Here is a 21424-nt window from a genome sequence, read left to right as displayed (position 1 = left end):
AGGGCAGTAGTACCTTTCAAGTTATAAAATTCCTCAGAAGCTCAGAAAATTAAAAAAAAAAAAAGTGACAGCTGGAATCATCAAGATAGGCTTCAAGGAGGAAAATGCCCCTCAGATTAGTAATGGGAGTGGGAGTGAATTGAGATGGGAGAAATAATTCTCTCCTTCAGACTCACAAAGTTGGAAAACCTCTTATTTTGTAATAGGCTAGAGAGGTCTCAGAACAGTATTCCATTTCTCAGATGTAACACTGAAGAATTAGTGACTGTGAGATTAAATTCACCATAGAAGATGAACTTTAAGCCTGAAAAATAGAGTCCTCCATAAGTAAGCCCAATAGAATCCAGATTTCCTAAATCCCTTTAGCACAAAAGTTTTTGGTTAGTCACTCCTTCCAGGAACCTGTATCTCCTTATATCGGTTCTGTGAAATCAGTGAGGCTAGAAAAACCTAATGACAAACTTTAATCAAAACTTTAATTCCAAAATTTAAACTGACAGACTCCTGGTTCAGTGACTCTGAGAGGCAGACATTCCTCAGGGCACTAAAACATTAGGAAAGAACCATATCAAGTGCCTTTCTAGTACATTTATCTAGTACATTTATCTTTTTATTTAGTTATTATCTGGTCAGGGAGCACATTTATATTCTGGCCCCTTCTATGCTTAAATATAAAAATTCTTCCTGCCAATTTTGTCGATTTCTATTTACCAGCCATTGAGTTTTCTAGTGTGTTTCTAAATGGAGCTTGAAATTAACATGCCTTTTCCTTTTATTCACTTTCCTCTATCCTGGCAGCATCAATAACCAGTCTGAGAAGTGGACCTGATTTGTGGCTAGAGGATGACTGTTACCATTGGAACTATCCTGCTCTGGCATTCATTGCAAGGTTAGTGAAAATCAGATTACCCTGGTGTGTAAAGAAAAACATGTTCCACACCATTTACCCTGCTCATAACCCTGTGTACATCCTAAGTTTAAGAGAGAGTTTAAAAAAATTAAACATAGTTTAGAGATCTGCACATGGACAAAGTAAAAGATTGGGAAAGAACTTTGTTTTTTTTGGTTTTTTTTTTTACATCTTTATTGGAGTATAATTGCTTTACAATGGTGTGTTAGTTTCTGCTTTATAACAAAGTGAATCAGTTATACCTATACATATGTCCCCATATCTATTCCCTCTTGTGTCTCCCTCCCTCCCACTCTCCCTATCCCACCCCTTTAGGTGGCCACAAATCACCGAGCTGATCTCCCTGTGCTATGCTGCTGCTTCCCACTAGCTATCTATTTTACGTTTGGTAGTGTATATATGTCCAAGCCACTCCCTCACTTTGTCCCAGCTTACCCTTCCCCCTCCTCGTATCCTCAAGTCCATTCTCTAGTAGGTCTGCATCTTTATTCCCATCTTGCCCCTAGGTTCTTCATGACCTTTTCTTTTTTTAGATTCCATATATATGTGTTACCATACGGTATTTGTTTTTCTCTTTCTGACTTACTTCACTCTGAATGACAGTCTCTAGGTCCATCCACCTCACTACAAATAACTCAGTTTCATTCCTTTTTATGGCTGAGTAATATTCCATTGTATATATGTGCCACATCTTCTTTATCCATTCATCTGTTGATGGACACTTAGGTTGCTTCCATGTCCTGGCTATCGTAAATAGAGCTGCAATGAACATTTTGGTACATGACTCTTTTTGAATTATGGTTTTCCCAGGGTATATGCCCAGTAGTGGGATTGCTGGGTTGTATGGTAGTTCTATTTTTAGTTTTTTAAGGAACCTCCATACTGTTCTCCATAGTGGCTGTATCAATTTACATTCCCACCAACAGTGCAAGAGGGTTTCCTTTTCTCCACACCCTCTCCAGCATTTATTGTTTCTAGATTTTTTGATGATGGCCATTCTGACCAGTGTGAGATGATACCTCATTGTAGTTTTGATTTGCATTTCTTTAATGACTAGTGATGTTGAGCATTCTTTCATGTGTTTGTTGGCAATCTGTATATCTTCTTTGGAGAAATGTCCGTTTAGGTCTCTGCCCATTTTTGGACTGGGTTGTTTGTTTTTTTGATATTGAGCTGCATGAGTTGCTTGTAAATTTTGGAGATTAATCCTTTGTCAGTTGCTTCATTTGCAAATATTTTCTCCCATTCTGAGGGTTGTCTTTTGGTCTTGTTTATGGTTTCCTTTGCTGTGCAAAAGCTTTTAAGTTTCATTAGGTCCTATTTGTTTATTTTTGTTTTTATTTCCATTTCTGTAGGAGGTGGGTCAAAAAGGTTCTTGCTGTGATTTATGTCATCGAGTGTTCTGCCTATGTTTTCCTCTAAGAGTTTGAGGGTGTCTGGCCTTACATTTAGGTCTTTAATCCATTTTGAGTTGATTTTTGTGTATGGTGTTAGGGAGTGTTCTAATTTCATTCTTTTACATGTAGCTGTCCAGTTTTCCCAGGACCACTTATTGAAGAGGCTGTCTTTCTCCACTGTATATTCTTGCCTCCTTTATCAAAGATAAGGTGACCATATGTGCATGGGATTATCTCTGGGCTTTCTATCCTGTTCCATTGATCTCTATTTCTGTTTCTGTGCCAGTACCATACTGTCTTGATTACTATAGCTTTGTGGTATAGTCTGAAGTCAGGGAGCCTGGTTCCTCCAGCTCCGTTTTTCTTTCTCAAGATTGCTTTGGTTATTCGGGGTCTTTTGTGTTTCCATACAAATTGTGAAATTTTTTGCTCTAGTTCTGTGAAAAATGCCAGTGGTAGTTTGATAGGGATTGCATTGACTCTGTAGATTGCTTTGGGTAGTATAGTCATTTTCACAATGTTGATTCTTCCAATCCAAGAACATGGTATATCTCTCCATCTGTCTGTATCATCTTTAATTTCTTTCATCAGTGTCTTATAATTTTCTGCATACAGGTCTTTTATCTCCTTAGGTAGGTTTATTCATAGATATTTTACTCTTTTTGTTGCAGTAGTAAATGGGAGTGTTTTCTTAATTTGGGAAACAACTTTGAACTGGAAGTGGAATTGAGGGAATGACATTTATGTATATATATTTGGATGTAGCTAATTTGAAAGTAGTGATAATAATCCTTATCATATTATTAAAGAGGTTTTAAGAGTACCTAAAATGACAGGGAGAAACTACTTAACATATGATTTTCAAGCCTCCTTATACATACCAGGATGACTCACTTGTCAATATCAAAAAAAAATATATATATATATATATATATATATTTTTTTTTTTCTATTTGTGAAATCAAGTTTTATAACCTTTGTTTGAAATATTCACTGCCTCTTCCTACAGGAATATTATACACCTTTTACCCTATTGTCTTCTGTCCTAGACATATGACTTGCTTTGACCAATGTAACATGAGTGGAAGTGATGTGTACTGATTCCTAGAACTTTTAAAAGCAATCGAGTGATCTAACACCTTGCTCTTTTCCCTCAAATTAAAATGCCAGTGTCCTGGATGGGGATGGTTCTTGAGCCTAGATCCCAGAGTGAAGAGAAAATGGAGCAGAGCTGCAGTCAACTTGCAGAAAACTCCTGAGTGATAAATGAATCTTTCTTTTTGTAAGCCACTGAGATTTGGGGGTTGTTTACTACCGCAGCATAACTTAACTGAAGCTAACAACTGTAACTTCCATGAGGCAAAATAGTATATATGCTTGAATTTAATGGGACTTTGTTAAAAACCCATATATTTATGTATATAAGTGTCTCTACACACACACACATTTTAAATTTTCTTACTTGTAAGTCCCATTTATATTGCTCTACTATCTCTCGTTGCTTGGATATAAATTCACCTATATGTTGGTTCTGTGGTATATCTTTTTTGGTGTTAAAGTTTCTAATATGTTTTATAATTTTTATTTTTGAGCTCAAGTTCCATGGAAATGTGAGCATATTTTCTGCATAAGACACAAACAGACCACGGGTTGTGATGGCCTCCTCTTTCATGATTTCATAGATGCTTCTGCCTAAGTACTAAAAGATTCACCATTTCCAAACCAGTTTTTAAATCTATTTATTAGCTCTAGGTCTTTAAAACTCAAGGATAAGGTTCTAGTTTCTCCCATATGACCTGAAGCTTAGGGTAATTAGTGAATTATCCTACGCCAGCCAGCAGAGATTTTCTGATAGCTCTTCATAAATGATACAGTGCTTTTTTGGCTCTGGGAAGCATGTACAAAAATGAATTCCTGTTCCTTTCCCTTTAAAAAGCTTGTGATCTTGATAATAGGCCAGAGGCAGATTTGCCACATAGCTAACGAAGCTTAGGTCTCAAGGCCTCACTTGTATGGGCTCCTTCCATGGTCCAAGGAATAGCCCTAGAAATGTGTCCACAGGATCATGAATTTTGGTGAAATTGGAAAGATAATTTTTAAGGAGAGCTTTTGAAATTGTATACATTTTCAGGTCCCAGAAAACTTGAAATTACTCATGCTACCAACCTGTGAAGCATTTAATTCCCAGCCCCTAAGATAAGGTACGTTTAGAGCCCAGGTCCTTCACAATCTGTGCAGCTTCAACAATCACTTCCCCATTTAGCTGTGGTTTCTTCCTCATTTCCAACATCTATAGACACCCCCCCTTTTTTTCTTTCAGGTTTGGCTATAATCCGTTTTAAAATATATTTTATCTAGCATTTTGTTTGTTTGTAGTAGTAGAGTATTTCCTTTCTGCTCAGTCCACCATCTTGGTCAGAATTTATTCATGACACTAAATTATACAGGATTTCTCAACAGCAGATACAACTTAAAAATGGTCTGAATGCCCACCATGAGTTCTTTTGGAGGCCAGGCATGTGGAGAATACAATGTAAGACAAAGCCATGATTTCTGCCCTTAAAGAACTTATAATTTAATTGAGACTATAAGTTTAACTCCCACAAAAGAGTTTAAAATAATTTCATTAAAGTGAACAAAAGTGTTCCTTCAAGATGGTAATTGCCATAAAAGTCAAGAAGTTCTGATGTATAATGGGGATTAACTAGAAGAGAAGGAATCATTCACACCAATCTTTTGTTAACATCTCAGATGTCTCAGTTTGCATTCAATCACCTTTGTGTGTCCTATCTGGAATCCTTCCAAGACCTTCCTGTCCCTTTTACACAGGGGAGTTTAGAATTAGGTACAGTAGACTAGTAAAAAGTATAAAATTTTTTCAGGAAAAAACCCCAGAATGACTATAATCACTGAGGATTTTAAAATAATGGAAAATGTTATTTAGAGCCAAATCACCCACGGTAAGGATAAAAAATGATGTCAGAGTTGGAGAGGATCCTAAAGGTCAACAAGACAATCTCTTTGTTTTACAGATGAAGAAATTAAGGACAAAAGAAACTAAATGGCAGTACGTGGTTCTATATTTCTACTTTTGTGTCCCAGACTTGTATTATAATGTGACAGCAGAAAAATATATCATTTGGAAAAATGGAAGAGACTACGTGCAGGTTTCCTTCTACATTTTAAAACAGTTATAAAGGCAACTTCCTTACAAAGGAAAAAATTAGTAGAAAACTTGAGTATAAAATATTTCTAAACAAACCGACTTTTTGAGTAAACAGTCTGATTTAGTGAGATTTATATGAATAGGGACACACTTATCCAGAGGATTTTTACATACTCTGAAACTTTTTCAAATCATACTTGTTTCCAGTTTGAGTTTCCCCCATATGTTTATCTTTTTGGAGGATCTGAAAATGCTGTCCAGAGTCTCAGGAGAAAGTCCACAAAGGGTCTGGTTACACAGTTGGGGTGATTTCACAGTTAGAGTATTTTCACAGAGAACTCAGGACCTTGGTGTCATTTATATAGAGAGAAAGGAAGTGCTCCATAAGGCATACGAATGCCTTCCATACTTACAATTGACAATTTGGAAATGACACGAAACAAAATAAAAAAGACTTAAGTTTTCCTGAAGACAATTTTCTCTCTTAGGAGGAGAGAATAGAACAGTTCCAGGAGAGCCAATAAAACAAGGCATTCTGAGAAAAATCACAGAGAAAGGAACAAGAATGCCATCCTGACAATTTCCCTTAATAGTGTAACAGACAGTTACAATGATTGCAGTATATGGTGGGGAGATGTGTAGGACGGCAAGTAAAGGGAGGTAAGAGTTAAGAGCACGGACTTTAGAGTCAGCCAAAACAAGGAGTGAATCCCAGTTGCCCAATTTATGATGTGGCCTTGAGCCAGTTACTTAACTCCTCTGATTCTCAGCTGCCTCATCTGTAAATTTATAGTCTCTCGTTTGTAATAATCCAGATAAGGCGCTTAATATAGCAGCTGGCACATAACAGGCACTCAATACATGCTAGTCATTATTGTTATTCACAGTTAAATGTAACTATAAGAACACATTCCAATGCCATATACTGATCCCACCACCATGTGACAGTCATGAGTAATCACAAATCTATTATATTTTTTAATAAAGTAAGCTTACTTAGTATTCCCCTCATGGAGTTGTTGTGAGGATAAAATGAGATAATGCATATAAAGTGCTTAGCACAGCACCTACCACATTGTAAGCACTCAAGAAGTAGCCACTGTTCTTACTCACAGAGCTGACTGCTGGCTCCAGACTCATTTGATCTATACCCTTATTCAGGGAAGTGATTGTAAAATGGCTGCAAGGGCAATATATTACTGTTGTGATAATGGAAACAGCAACACCCCAGGGATATGTGTTACCATGGGGTCTCTGTGGGATGCATATAAGAAACAGACACTCTAATAATCCCATCCAAACAGAGATAAATTTTTTAAAAATAGGAGTCATTCTACATCCAGTGAAATAGATGTTTTTCCAACTATTACCAGAAATGTGCCACAGGGTAGGAGTGATGGAATAGATCTTAAAGAAGAAATGACATTGGAAGGGTGGGAACTAAACCTCACCAATACAACTTTCTTCCTATTTTCTATCTTTGAACGTCTGCATCTGACTGATATTCCTGCAGATTTATAGATAAAGTTTGGCTCTAGATCCTTCTGGATGAAACTGGTCACTAATTCAACTCAATAATACAGTTTGGTTAGAACTCTCCCAAGAGTAGGAAAGACCAAAAAAAAAAAATTTATAGGGAATCATGAAGTGTCACATGAATTTTAGGGAAAAATTATTTTAAAAGGAAGAGACTTTTACTAAAAATGTATTTACAGTAGCTTCTCAGAGCCTTGAGTGAATGACACTAAAGATATACAAGATACTCCCCCACAAACAAATAAACCAACAACTTGCATTAAAAGAACTTTAATAAATAACTGGCCAGAAAGTTATACCGGGGTCCAAGAAAAGTTGATATTTTTCTTGAAGCCCACAGAGAAAACACAAGGTAGGATATTTGATATTAAAAGAAATGAATGAATATTTGATGGTAAACATATGTTCAGAAAGAGAGAAAAGATCATTCAAGGCATCTTCAGACATCAAAGTTAATACAGAAGGGTAAGGAAATATGTCTGAACCTAGTGAGTTTGCTCTCCTGTGTGAGAAAGAATGGCATAACAATTTGATTGGAGACTTTTTAAGGGAATGAATATATATAGTATTCAGAGCTGTGCAAGGCTGACTCATGTATTTGGCCAAAAAAATTGATTTGAGTAAAAGTTAATTAGCAGTGTAATTTACAGATGACTACAATCCCTTCCCTTTGCAAAAATTAATTGGAAAGGTATAGCTTCACAGGAGATCTTGGGCTGTGCAAATTTATGCTGCCACAGAAGCAGCACTTATGTTTTTGAAGGGATCAAATATATGACAATTATATATACACATGATGATGTCACAATGTCAGATGTCCCAGTGGGGACAAATCATCAAGTTCTTTCCTGCAGTCAATTGCTGTTGTAAATATCTCTGGTACTAGATTTCAAACAAAATGAAAAGGAAGGAGCGGGACCATTGTTTTTTTTCCCCAGTTCTCTTTAGAGCAGACAGGTAATTTAATACTCTAAGGGAGGGAAAGTATCCCTAAACGATAATCTACCTCTTCAGAAGAGTATCTCTCAAAATACATGTCCACATAGAGAATTTCAGAGCTTTGCATGAGAGAGCAGTCTAATACCCTGCTACTGGTATGTCTAGAATATCTTCTCCTCAATCTCACAATGTAGCCAAAGTTTATACTCTTACAACTGGATTATTCTACTTGAATCCAGGAGAAGACAGGAGTAACTTAATGTAATGAATATACTCATAGACTCATTCAAAAGCACTTTCTAACCAGGTCTACTGGAAGTAGCCTCCTGATGGGTCTCCCTACCTCTGGGCTTGTCTACCTTCCATCCATTTTTTACACTGCAGCAGAGTGATTTTCCATCAGTGACTCCCTAGTACCTTTAAGGACAAAGTCTGATTTTTTTTTTAGTAGATGTTTATTGGAGTATAATTGCTTCATAATACTGTGTTAGTTTCTGTTGTACAACAAAGTGAAATCAGCCATATGCATGCATATATCGCCATATGTGGCATAAATGGCCCTCCATTAGAGGCTCCAGCTTAACTTCCAGATTAATCTCTTTACATTTCTCTCTACAAATGTTATAATTCTCCCTCCTAAATATATTTCAAATCTATGCCCATGAATTGGTCCACATATGCATTGCAGTCACTCTGGGCCTTTATTACTTTTTAGCTAGACTGGTAAAATAACCTCCTAACTGGTCTTCCTTCCTCCAGTCTCTACCCCCTCCAATCCACGAGTCAGACTATGAAGAGTGCACCTAAAATGCCAATCTGATTATCTACCTCCCCTGGTTAAAAGCCACCCAGAGCAATCTCTTTCTTACAGAGCAGAGGCCAAATCCTTCTTAGCTTGGTTAACAGGGTCCCTCTCATATAACACGTGGACATCATCAACCTCTCTAGTCTCATTGTCTCACAATCCACATACCCATGCTCCAGCCATGCTGATTGTTATACTCGCCAGCATCCAGCATAGTTCCTGTATATATGACACAAGTTTTAAACAAACACAAAGGAGTATAAGAAGCAATCATTATTGCTTGTGAATAACTTAAACAGCCAAAATTTGGGGAAATAGAAGAGGCAATTAGATGCTACTTGCTCTGCTTTGTTCCTTACACATACACATTCCTCATGTCTACCTCCCTGTGGTACAGTTTTTAGTTCCCCAACTCAAAATGGCATTTTTATTTGGGTTTTTGTTTGCATAGTGATACAGTTTTGAAAGCATATATAAAGGTTGTAAGTTGGATTGGTCATATTACTGGTTTCTAGAATCTTCTTGAGTAGTGGTTGCAAAGTTTACACAGGGTGAGGAACCTTTACTACACTATACCAGATAGCCTCAACCCACTATCCAAGAACATGGCCATGTTCAGTAAACACACACTCATTTTTGCCCCAAATTTTAAAATTATCTTCCATTAGCTCAATTAAAATACACTTACAGGCATTTAAACCCTAGTAATGTTTGCTCTGAGTCCAAACAAACAAGATAAACTCCCAACTATGTATAAATTGATTATATTAGCTTTTATTTTCTTCTAAAACCACAAAACCAGGTTCTCTAGGCTGAAAGGTCTCCTGTATCACTTAATATAGGGGGTCGGCAAACTTCTACCACAAACAACCAACGAGTAAATATTTTAGGCTTTTGTGGGTCATAAGGTCATAACTATCTAGCTCTGCCATTATAATGCAAAAGAAGCCCTAGAAATATGTAAATGAAGAACATAGCTATGTTCCAATAAAACTCTATTTACAAACAGAGGCTGCTACAGATTGAAGGTCAGTTTCCTCTCAAAATTCATATGTTGAAATCAGTTCCCCCAAGTGATAGTATTTGGAGGTGGGACCTTTGGGAGGTGTTAAGTCATGAGGGTGGAGCCTTCATGATTGGGATTTATAAGGGCATTCTCTTATAAAAAAAAAAAAAAAACAAAAAAAAAACAGGTCCCAGAGAACTCCCTTCCCCCTTAGAGATGTGAAGCCAAAGAAAAAGATTGTCATTTATGAACCAGAAAGGGGACTCTCACCAGACATTGATTCTGCCAGTGCCTGATCTTGGACTTCTCAGCCTCCAGAATTGTGACAACTAAATTTCTGTTGTTTATGAGCAACGTGATTTACAATATTCTGTTATAGAAGCTTGAACGAACTAAGATAGAGGTGGTATGATAAATGTGGTTTCTGGGCCACAGTTTGCTGACCTCAAACTATTTTGACTGTGATTCACATTAAGACATTTTACTCCCGGTCCAGTATATATTTACATACACGTATATAAAACAACATTTAGCAAAGACAAAATTATCCTTACTATGTGCAATGTACCCCAATATCTTCCATCTGCTTCCATTTTATTTCTTTAAAATGCTGATTTTAACCTACCAAATTGATTCTAAAACCCACTGATGAGTTGTGACTCACAAACTTACAAAACATGTTCCCATGGATTTCACTGTCTTATTCATTGTCTGAGTCACATCAGAAGTAACTTTAAGTAACTAGCATTCGAATACTCATTCTTTCATTCATTCATCAGTTCAATGCACATTTATTAAACAGACACTGTGTGTCACATGGAAAACACCATTACAACTAATATACTAATTGTGTGGTCTGTAGAAGGAAGGCTACTGCCAATACAGGTTCTGAATCCAACTGAGTGAAGATTCCAGAGGTACTCTGAATAAGTACTCAAATATGCCACTTTGAATGTTCTGGCTTTGCATCTTTTCCCAACTTAAAGCAGTTTCTCTGCCACTTTCTTCCTGCATTGCTATCTCAGGATATGTTCCAGAAACATAGTGAATCCTCTTGAAGTTTCAAGAACTCAAGAGCAAAGAATGCGAGACTTAATAAGTGTTTCTGAATGAGGACTATCTTTAGCCTGAGCGACTCTCTTTATCTCTGTTTGGCCTCTGAAGTTAATTGATCAATCTATAAACTTGAAAGGAAAAGGAAAGCACACTGTGGGGATCCAAAGGCTCTTTATAACACAGCCTAGAGGCTAAGTGAATGCCAGGTAGCAGGGCAATATCCAGGACTCAAGGAAGGTAATTGGTTGTTTGGTTTACATCCCCTCTGCGTTCTGACAAGAGTTCTTAATGACAGCTCCACATCAAGCTTCTCCCAAGTACGGGAGCCTTTAGGGGCCCAAAAGCTAAAGAAAGTCATATACTATTCCAGAAAGATGGCTTCCATGTTAAGACAAGTCTTGCCACCCAGAGTGAGAAAATGGCTGAAAAAAATGATCATTTTACATTTCAGAGTTTGAATTGAAGTGGTCAATGTTATTCAACTCAAAATATGAAATGTACTCTTTCTTGACAGAGGAGTTAAACTGAGGGACCAAAGATGCCCATAAAATAGTATTAAACTAACCATTTTAATAATAAATGTGGTGACAGAAGCTAAGTCTTAGTTCTAGAAATCAGTTCCTGATTAGCTGGGCCAAGTGGCAAAGGGAAACTATTCTTCACAGCTTAGATGGATACTTTGGGAATTAGCAACTATTCCATGAGCTTCTGACCACAGCCAAGCTGTTTGAGACAGTGAAACAGTTTCACAGAGCATAGGGTCACTGTTGTCTGAGAAGAATCACTGCATTCACCCTGGTTCTTAATTTAATCCCAAGATTTATCTCTATAATCTGTCACTGGAAGCTTTTGAGGAGAAGAGAAATGAAAAAGATATTTGGAGTTGCAAATTTCTAATTTATCATCTCATTTGAAAAGGCCTACCTTGGGTAGCAGAAATATTGATAAACAATGCAATTTGTTACCCCTCAGGATACTGTAATAAATCTAAACAACTATCCCCCTTTCTATCATGTCCCAAAAGAAGTTTCTACAGAAACTCATGGGTGGTTAAATGATCCACATTTCTCAACTGGGTGGAATAGAAGATTTGGTCTCTTTTGCCTTCTTTTCTACCTAGACCAGTGGGCGGCAGTGATCTGAGCAAGTGTACTCTGCTTCACAGATTAAAATTACCCTTGACTGGGTTGTTCCAAGTTCCAGCCTGGGGCACAGAGAATTAATAAGCCTATTTGATTCTCACACTCAAGGACATTCTCCAGCCACCTTGCCTTTATAGTGTTATAGGTGTTATTTCTATCTCCATCTCCCAGTTTTGTGTTTTATTTCTCAATTGGTTTAGAATGCAAGCAGGGAAAAGGTGTGCTATGGGATTTATTAGCCCCCATAAAGACTCCCAGCATTTTCTTAACTGGTTGTCCTGTTTCTAGTCATAGTGTCCTCCAATCCTCCCTCCACAGTCCTTCAAGAATAATCTTCCTAACACACATCTGACCTTGTCACTACCTTGCTCAAAATATTAAGTTGGCTTCACTGATTTCTCTTACACTTAATAGAGCAAAGTAAATGGGAATCATGTTATTATTATAAAAATGAAGTCAAATGTATTTTTGCTTATTTTAAAAAATAAATTATGAATAAAGTTTACAACTTTATTCCTAGTAACTGTATTAGCTTTCTAGACTGCCATAACAAAGTAACGCAGACTAGGTAGCTTGAACAACAGAAATTTATTTTCTAACATCTCTGGAGGATAGAAGTTCCAGATCAAGGTTTGGGCAAGACTGGTTTCTGCTAAGGGCCTCTCTCCTTGGCTTTTAGATGGCAGTCTTCCTCCTGTGTCTTCACTTGGTCTTCCCTCTCTGGCTGTCTGTGTCCCAATCTCCTCTTTTCATAATGACAGATTGGATTAGGACCTCACCCTAATTGTTTCATTTTACCTTAATTACTTCTTTAAAGGACCTGTTCCAATTCAGTCACAATCTTAGGTACTGAGGGTTAGAAATTCAACATATGAATTTGGGGGGAGACATGATTTAGCTTACAACAATAACCAACAAGTTGTTCAATACAAGCAGGTCACAAATTGCTGTTCACCAATGCGCCTTGAGATACAGTACAGATCTTTAATATAACATAAAAGGGCTACCGTGCTCAAGTCTATGTCAGCCTTTCCAGCAACATTGTTCACTTCTTCTTCTTACACTAAATTTCAGTCTCAAACTACATTCAAGTTGTACCTTGCTGTTTCATGCTGCAGAGCATTTATGTAGGCTGTTCTATGCCTGGAACGCCTTCCCTCCCTTTGTCTAACAAAGTCTTATTTATCCTTTAGACCCAACTCAAACTTCATCTCTTTTCTGGCTACACTTTTCCCTGTACCTATGTTTGACAGAACCTACCACACTCTTATTTTTTAGTATGTCTGTCTCTTCTGCGATATAGAGAGCTCCTTGAGGGCACTGACTGCATTTTATTTGCATTTATGTCCCCAGTCCTCCCAGGTGCCTGGCACATAGTGGACAGTCAATAAATATTTGTTAATAAGCAGACAAATAATTTAGTTATTAAAGAAAAAATTAGACTTGTTCAGGGGTCACTCTTAGCCTTATGAAACTGAATGATATAAAGGACAACCAAAATGATTTTCCATGAAGCATTTTTGGAATCTTTGTCAGTTAAAATACTAACAAGACACACCACTGATCTGACCTGTAATAGCATTTTGTCAAGGGAGGGGATTTTAGCATTTCTTTCTAAACCTTCTAGGTGTTTGAAGAATCCACGTAATACAGTTAAGAGTAAGGCCCTGGCAATAAAGGTGGAAAATACTAGGCAGAAGTCTAGGTCAAGGTTTGTCAGTATGAGATGATATGTACCAAGGCCAAAGTCCAAAGAGAGGGAAAGAAAAGGAGGAAATGAGACAGCTAGAGTCAAGATCTAGGAAGACCATCTGGGGGTCTTAAGTTCTTGACTGCAGTTGGCAGTAGTCTCACATCATTCTTATCCTGGATTCCAATTTAACTAATTTCCTCCCACTTGGCCAACCTGGCCTCTCCTGAGATAGTTTTTATTTTCCAGTCATATATCGTTTTTCTAGATGCTCCATGAGGCAAGGGTGATGTTTTATACATCTTTGGTGTGTCATATATCACATAGAGTTCCAATTCAGATGAGCAAGGGGAATAGCTGTTGATTAATTATGTTTGAAATTCAGAAGGAACATCATATGGCATGCAAGGACAAAGGTAGATACAAAGAAACAGAGGGAAAAAATAGAAAAAACAAATCAACTGTGCAAGTGAAAATAACAATGGTGGCATTTTCCCCACCATATCTACTTTACCCTGAGATACAGCCAGGGGGTAGAAAGAGTTTTTTCACCATGAGCTATTTCTTTATATTCATTACAGAATTACAGGGCAAGGACTGCCTGTCTCCAGCCTCCATCTCTGATAAATGGGTCAGCTCCATTGGCTATAGTTAGTGACAGTCCTTGGTTTTGACAGCTTGACTTAATTAATCTATTTAATTTATTGATCAAGCAGACAGCAAAAGAACATTCTCCATTAAATGGGTTTTTATCATCTGGAGTTATAGAGCTAAATGTCTTTTTAAAATCTGAAATTTAGTTAGCACATGACATGCTGTCTGTCTTACAAACTACTTGCAAAGAGGAAAATGCAAAGATTAGAAATGGCTCTGTGGCTTTAAGTAATGACCAAGAGGTCAGACTGTAAAATTGAACTCTATTCTGCCTGTCGACTTCACTGAAACTGCAACGCAAAGCAATATTGCCTCCAAGTAGTTTTAGGCTGATGTCTGAAGTTACAGTCATTAAACTGTATTACATATGTTGTTCAGAGCAGGCAGGTGATAGGCTGTGATTTTCTGAGGCCCATTATGTTCATTATAGAGAAGGCGGTTACCTTACACCAGTTAGAATAAATCCCCATCCTATCCAGATCCAATAACTTATTGTTTCCCCAAATTACAGCTCCATGGCCAACTCCCTAATACCAGTCTGTGATAATCACAGCACCCATCATTAATTGGGATTCAGGAACTGCATTAGGCACTTTAACATGTTTTTCCTTTGCATCAATACATCCTTTCCTTTCCTTTCCTATACATCAATACTGTCAGGAAAATTTCATTGTATAAGCACTTCTTACAGCTGAGGAGACTGAGGCTTAGAGACATTAACAGATAGGGCTGGAGTTTGAACCCAGGTCTGTGTGATTCCAAAGCCTGTGCTCTTTTCACTATACCTTGCTGGCCCACTCTGACCTTGCTTCAGCACATAATTTAGCACTTGATTAGAGGTGTCTTTGTGTCACTTTAAGGTTGTTTCATGTCTCTTTCAGCAAACTAGAAGCCTTTACTTTATCCTCTCCCTTTACTCTTGGCCTTCACACATCCAGAAGATTCATAGGTAAATAAATGCCCACAAGTAAAGGCACCCATAGATATCTCAGTAGAACAGCTAGAAACAGTGAACTCTTTAAGGTTGACACAGCATTCAATATGGAGGGAAAAACATATTAGCAATAGAGCACACACCCTAGTAGCCTCATTAGAAATAAATTTAAAAGCCATTTGAACAAAACCTCAATGGGAGAAGAGCTGAATAGGATAGGTCAATCAAGCCATTATCTGTATAAATTTAGTACCATATTACTGTTTCAGAGTCTCAGCAATGTGAGAAAGAGATTAATCTCTGGTCTTCCTTACAATCCCATTTTTATTTATTTCTAGCCAGCTGTCTAGCTAAAGAATGACTCTTCCAATTCAAAGGCTAAATGAAAGGTCATTGGCTCTTGACAATATTTTCAGATCCTTTGGGGAAACACTTGGCTTTTGCTCATCTCTATATGTAATACCACTTCATTCATATTATTCTGATTTGTGCATTTTCTTTTAAACTGTTCTCTATAAAATGCAATAGTCCTTTATTTTAGACCAGACACATGCTTCACACTTAACCTAAACCAAACAGATGAGTGAAGGTGGAGTGCATGGTGGTTTAAATTTTTTTTAAGTTTACATTTCTCTTGATCTATGAATTCTTTGGAAGAGGTAAGAGCTCCTAAAAGCTTTAGGCAAATGAATTTGAGTTTTATTCTCTTTTAATTACTAGTTTTAATGAAATACAGAAGTTGGGTTTTGTTTTGAAACAAATTTGTTCACAAGTTTACTTGTTTGTGTTTAACTTTGCCTTGGTTTATGGCTCACCAAAAAAAATTAGCAATTGGTCTAAATTAGGAAAATGGTGAAGTTCATGCCAATAGGAGCTCTGCAGTTGAGGTCAAGTCCCTCTGCCAAAAATTCTGTAAAGCCTGTGCTGTAGGTAACTTCCCAAATGCTTAATTAATATGAATTACAATCATTTAAAAATTTCTTCTGAGCATCTACCATGTACAAAACTCATTGCTAGACATTAGGGATACCAAGTAAATATAGTCTCTACCCTCAAGGAACAAAGGAATCCCAAATCTTGGGCACTGCATTATTTAGCAATTAAATCTAGGAGCATTTTGATTTATATTTTCATCATGGTACCAACACATGCCTTTATTATCATTATTAATAACTTTATTAAAGTCCAAATTCATCCTTCAACCTTAGGATCTGAGTGATGAAAGACTATGTGTACTGGGTGAACAAAAAACTTTTAGAATATTGCCTCCTGCAATATAAAGGTGAGAGAACTCTAAATACAATGCCCCTGAGTTTCCTCTAAAACTACAGGATTCTAAAAATTAGCTAAAAGAATGAATATTTGATTACAGGCATACCTTGGAAATACTGTGTGTTCAGTTCTAGACCACCGAATAAAGTGAATATTGCAAAAAAGCATGTCACACAAATTGTTTGGTTTCCCAGGGCATATAAAGTTATGTTTACCCTATACTATAATCTGTTAATTGTAAATACCATTATGTCTAAGAAAACAATGCATATACCTTAATTTAAAAATAATGCTGTTGGAAAAATGGCACAAATAAGCTTGCTTGACCCAGGGTTGCCACAAACCTTCAATCTGTAGAAAATGCATTACCTGTGAAGTGCAATAAAGCAAAGCACAATAAAACAAGGTATGCCTGTATGTGTAGCTGTATGATTGCTACCAGCAGCAGGTACTATAGGGACAAGAACATAAATTCAGGGTGAAGAAAGCAATGACATTCCATATGGCAGCCCTGATTAACCCGAAGAGTGGGAGGACTTAAAGCTACTACCCAGGCAATAGTGTTCTGCAAGCCATCCAATAGCCACTTGTTCTCAGCTCTAAAATTGTGGCCTGAGGACTGTTGATAGACTACAAGGGTCCTCCATAGAAAATCCACACTGGCCCCTAATTTAAATATTTATAATAAGGCCACACAACACCACTTTCCATCACGAAAATGTAATAGCAACATTTAATAAAGAAACAGGTCTCACTATATTGGAATCTCATAGAAGTGGTTCCAGTCTTTCCATTAATTCTGGGGTGAGAGTTTTCTTTGTGGAGGGCCAGATTTGGGATAGTATGTACACTACGGGAGATGATTTGTTGCATCTGTGAACCAAAAAAATGTTTGAGAATTACTAACCTGCTGTGATCTGGTACATCTTTATAATTCTTCACCCTCCAGCCCTTGGAGCCTCAAGAAAGGACAAAGAAATTTACACACAGAAAGTATTATGTCATTCCTCAACACCCTGCCACCTGCAGGTCTAATATCTTAAGTCCTAAACCTATATGCCCCAACCTGTCTGACTTTCTCTTACCACTAGGGAGGCCCATGACCTTTTCAAACATTCAATAAAGAACTGACTTGTCAAGTATTTAGGAGTCAGGCCGGGCATAGGAGTTCTAGCCTCCAGAGGCCAAATAAGTTTTTTCTCAGTTGCCTGTAAGATAACCAGCATTTTTTTTTTAAGTTTTGAGGAGTGCTAAAGTGAACAACAGAGGATTGTCACACGTAGAAGTTCTAATAAGTAATATAGCATTATGGGAATTTTCTCGGCCTGTCTTATAAACAGTATAAGACAGCCCATTTCACTCAAATAGAGAAAGCAAAGTTTAAGGGCAAAGGTGAAAACCTGACAGAATTGTTTTGAAGCCCCTGGAATAGTTAAAAGCAGATTTATATTGAAATCTCACTTTCTGATTAGAAAAAATTAAACCACAGATTATAACGTTTTTATATAGTATTGCAGAAAGCATTTCCTCTGTAAATTTTATCTGTGAATCAAAGCTATTAAAATCTTTTATTCTTAATAAATTACAAAATGCACACATTAATTTTGCTTTTGAAGATAAGTTTTACAAAGGCCAAAAAAAGCTACCAATTTCTATGAGCTGAACCAATCTGTATATGAGCACCCACTACCATTCTATATAAGACACTGGTATTAAGCATAGCAGGAGTAGAGTAGTTAAAGAAGTATAAGAAATTATTCCAAAATTAAGTGTGCATACTCTCTAAACACGCAAGAATTCACAACAAAAAATGTAGCCCTATAAAGGCATTTTAATCATTCATGACCTTTCAAGGTCGTGTGGAAAATAATTTCTTATTAAGCCATTCCCTTTAGGTTAGAGACTAATTTCTGTCACCCATTTTCCATGTGAGCTTCTGCAGAATTTGTCCTGATTTCTTGTTGTGAATGTGAAAGTTGTCTTGTTGACATATCAAATACACAGCTGAGTTTCAGCACTTAGAATGGTTTGGGCTCTGAGATAATAAATATTTGAATAGCAGGTAACTGAAATTTTCCATCTCAAATATTTTACTATCTCTAGTCTAGAGAATGTTCCCAAAAGAAAAAGACATCCCAAATCATTTGGTTCAATCTTTGTGGACTACCATATACTGTTGTTTTGCTGCTCCAAATTGTGTTAATGACCCTGTGGTGGAGGAAGGGAAGCAGCAACAATAGTAATTCCAGCTACTTTATATTGAATGTTGACTCTGTGCCAGGCACTGTGTCAGATATTTAATAAATGTTATTCCATTTAACTCATACCACAAATCTCTGTGGTCAAATACTACAGTTGTCCTCATTTTCAAAACTGAGCCTTATGACAGTTAAGAAATTTACTCAGGGTACCACAGCTGGTGGTTGGCATAATTGAGAATGGTGTTCAGGCTATCTGATTCTAAAACTTGTACTGTTAACCCTGTGCTCAAATATACAGGCTCTTTAAACATGTGAGACACTTTGCTAAGAGAAATCTGGGCAATCGCCCCTAACTTTGGCTTAACCTCTGCTATACTGACCTTTTAACTTCCCCCATTTTGAATCACGATTTTCTCATCATACATCAGCCTTGGTTTCTAGCCCACTCTGTTCCAGATTACCATTCCCTCACCCCATCCCTTCCCCTTGGATTACATATTCTTGCTCCCTAATCCATTTGAGTAAGTAGTTGCCAGCTTCGGCTAAGTTTAGTCTGACTCAGTAGCCCCAAGCTCTGCCACCCCATCCATCACCCTGGCATCACACATCCTGTCTTGTTTTCTGGACACGCATATGGACCTCAGTCTAAGAACCTCCATTTGTGAGTTCAGAAGATGGGGATTTGCTTAGAGTCTAGGACAGAGGTCAGTCCCTTAGCCCAGAGTGAATAGACATGCTGGCATGAGGAACAGAGTCTCACTCTGTGATGCTAGAGTCACTTATAAAAGCCTCTTGTATAACATACAGTAGTCCCCCCTTACCAGGGGTTTTGTTTTCTGTGGTTTCAATTACCCACGGTAACCTGTGACCAAAAATATTATATGGAAAGTTCCATAAATAAACAATTCATAAGTTTTAAATTGTGCACTGTTCTGAATAGCGTGATGAAATCTCGCACCACCCAGCTCCATCCCACCCTGGACATGAATCATTCCTTTGTCCAGCATAACATGCCCATTAGTCCCTTAGTAGCTGTCTAGGTTATCAGATGGGCTGTCCTAGTATTGCAGTACTTGTGCTCAAGTAACCCTTATGCTATTAGTAATGGCCCCAAAGTGCAAGAGTAGTGATGCTGGCAATTTGGATATGCCAAAGAGAAGCCATAAAGCGTTTCCTTTTCATGAAAAGGTGAAAATTCTCAACTTAATTAGGAAAGAAAAAAATCGTATGTTGAGGTTGCTAAGATCTATGTTGAGAATGAATCTTCTATCTGTGAAATTGTGAAGAAGGAAAAAGAAATTCATGCTACTTTTGCTGTCACACTTCAAACTGAAAAAGGTACGGCCACCGTACATGATAAGTGCTTAGTTAAGATGGAAAGGACATTAAATTTGTGGGTGTAAGATGTGAACAGAAAACATGTTCCCATTGACATCAACATGTTGTGCATGGAGCCTGTACGAAGACTTCAGCAAGGAATCCCCTGAAATGAGTGACACCAAGCCATTTGCTGTAAGTAAGGGATGGTTACACAGATTCAGGAATAGGTTGTGATTGAAAAATATAAAAATTACTGGAGAGGCTGAGTGTGACAATGAAGAAGCAACCGTCTTGCTTCCGGCAGAGTTAAAGAAGTTGACTGAGAGACCACATTCACATAATTTTTATTACAGTATAGTGTTATAATTGTTCAATTTTACCATTAGTTACTGTTGTTAATCTCTTACTGTACCTAATTTCTAAATTAAACTTTATCGTAGGTATGTATAGGAAAAAAACATAGTATATTTGGGGTTTTGTACTATCCAAGATTTTAGGCATCCACTGGGGGTCTTGGAACATATTCCCCGTGGATAAAGGGGGCTACTGTTCCTCATTCACAAAAGGTTTTGGCTCTTCTAGAAAGATGTGATGGTTTGCCACTAAGGAACCACATTAATAGAACGGACATTTTCAAATCTGATGCAACTGAAAGTGCTGGCCAGGAAGGAAAACAGTGTCCCCTTCTCTTGTTAACCCACACCATGTGAGGGAAAAATGGCTCAGGTCAGAAAATTATAATGCTGTGACTCTCCCATGACTCAACCCTATTTTGTGACTTCTAGCTCTTTGGCACTGACTCTCAGTTTGTATCTTATTTATCCCCTTTAGATACTGCTTTACAAATGTTCTCATACATTTTTCAAACATTCTATTGCCCACTTTACACCGCAGCATCCTCAAAGGCAAAAATATTTTCTTTCTTTTGTAACCAGTCCCCATTTCAGGTTTTCTGCATACAGTGGGCGCTCGACACATGCTGTTTACTGAATGTACTCCTACTGCAGTGTCCTTGGATTGTTAGGATTCCATATTTATACACAGGAAGTCAACATAAAAACGCAGACTATTTCTCTGAATGCTTTCCCAAATAGCCTGTGTAGAATTATGTTGTGCTTTTTTTGTGCATGTGTGGTTAAACCTAGATGGTGACTCATGAAACAATGTCACATTTCACACTTAGGAATTATTATGAATAATTATCTCTGGGCTTTGGTTTGGAAAGCAAACTGAAAGCTTTGAATAAGTCTTTTCTCCCTCATCACTTAATGACACCTTTTAAAAGAAAAGTCAGGGCTGCCTGATGACCTACACAGCTGTTTCTGAAAACCTGAACCTAATCAAGTGGAAGATCTGAGTTAGCTAACTGCATTCCAAATACAAGTCACTAACATGA

General features: G+C 37.4%; 1 protein-coding gene across 2 annotated transcripts in view; it reads right to left on the bottom strand.

Annotated features, from left to right (window-relative positions):
- The window catches only part of IL1RAPL2 (interleukin 1 receptor accessory protein like 2), a 1091263-nt gene that overhangs the window by 833049 nt on the left and 236790 nt on the right, over positions 1–21424 (bottom strand). Inside the window, exon 1 of one of the 2 annotated variants that reach the window (XM_059910656.1) lies at positions 17415–17460. The exons of the other annotated variant lie outside the window; for it this stretch is intronic. Within the exon in view, the coding sequence (XP_059766639.1) occupies positions 17415–17433 (19 nt within the window). The 5' untranslated portion in view covers positions 17434–17460. Of the gene's footprint in view, positions 1–17414; positions 17461–21424 lie in introns of those variants that run through there. 2 annotated transcript variants of the gene reach the window in all.

This window comes from Balaenoptera ricei, chromosome X (genome assembly GCF_028023285.1).
Source record: "Balaenoptera ricei isolate mBalRic1 chromosome X, mBalRic1.hap2, whole genome shotgun sequence".
Lineage (NCBI taxonomy): Eukaryota > Metazoa > Chordata > Mammalia > Artiodactyla > Balaenopteridae > Balaenoptera > Balaenoptera ricei.
Note: the sequence above shows the minus strand (reverse complement) of the source record. Positions and strands in the feature narration are given on the sequence as shown.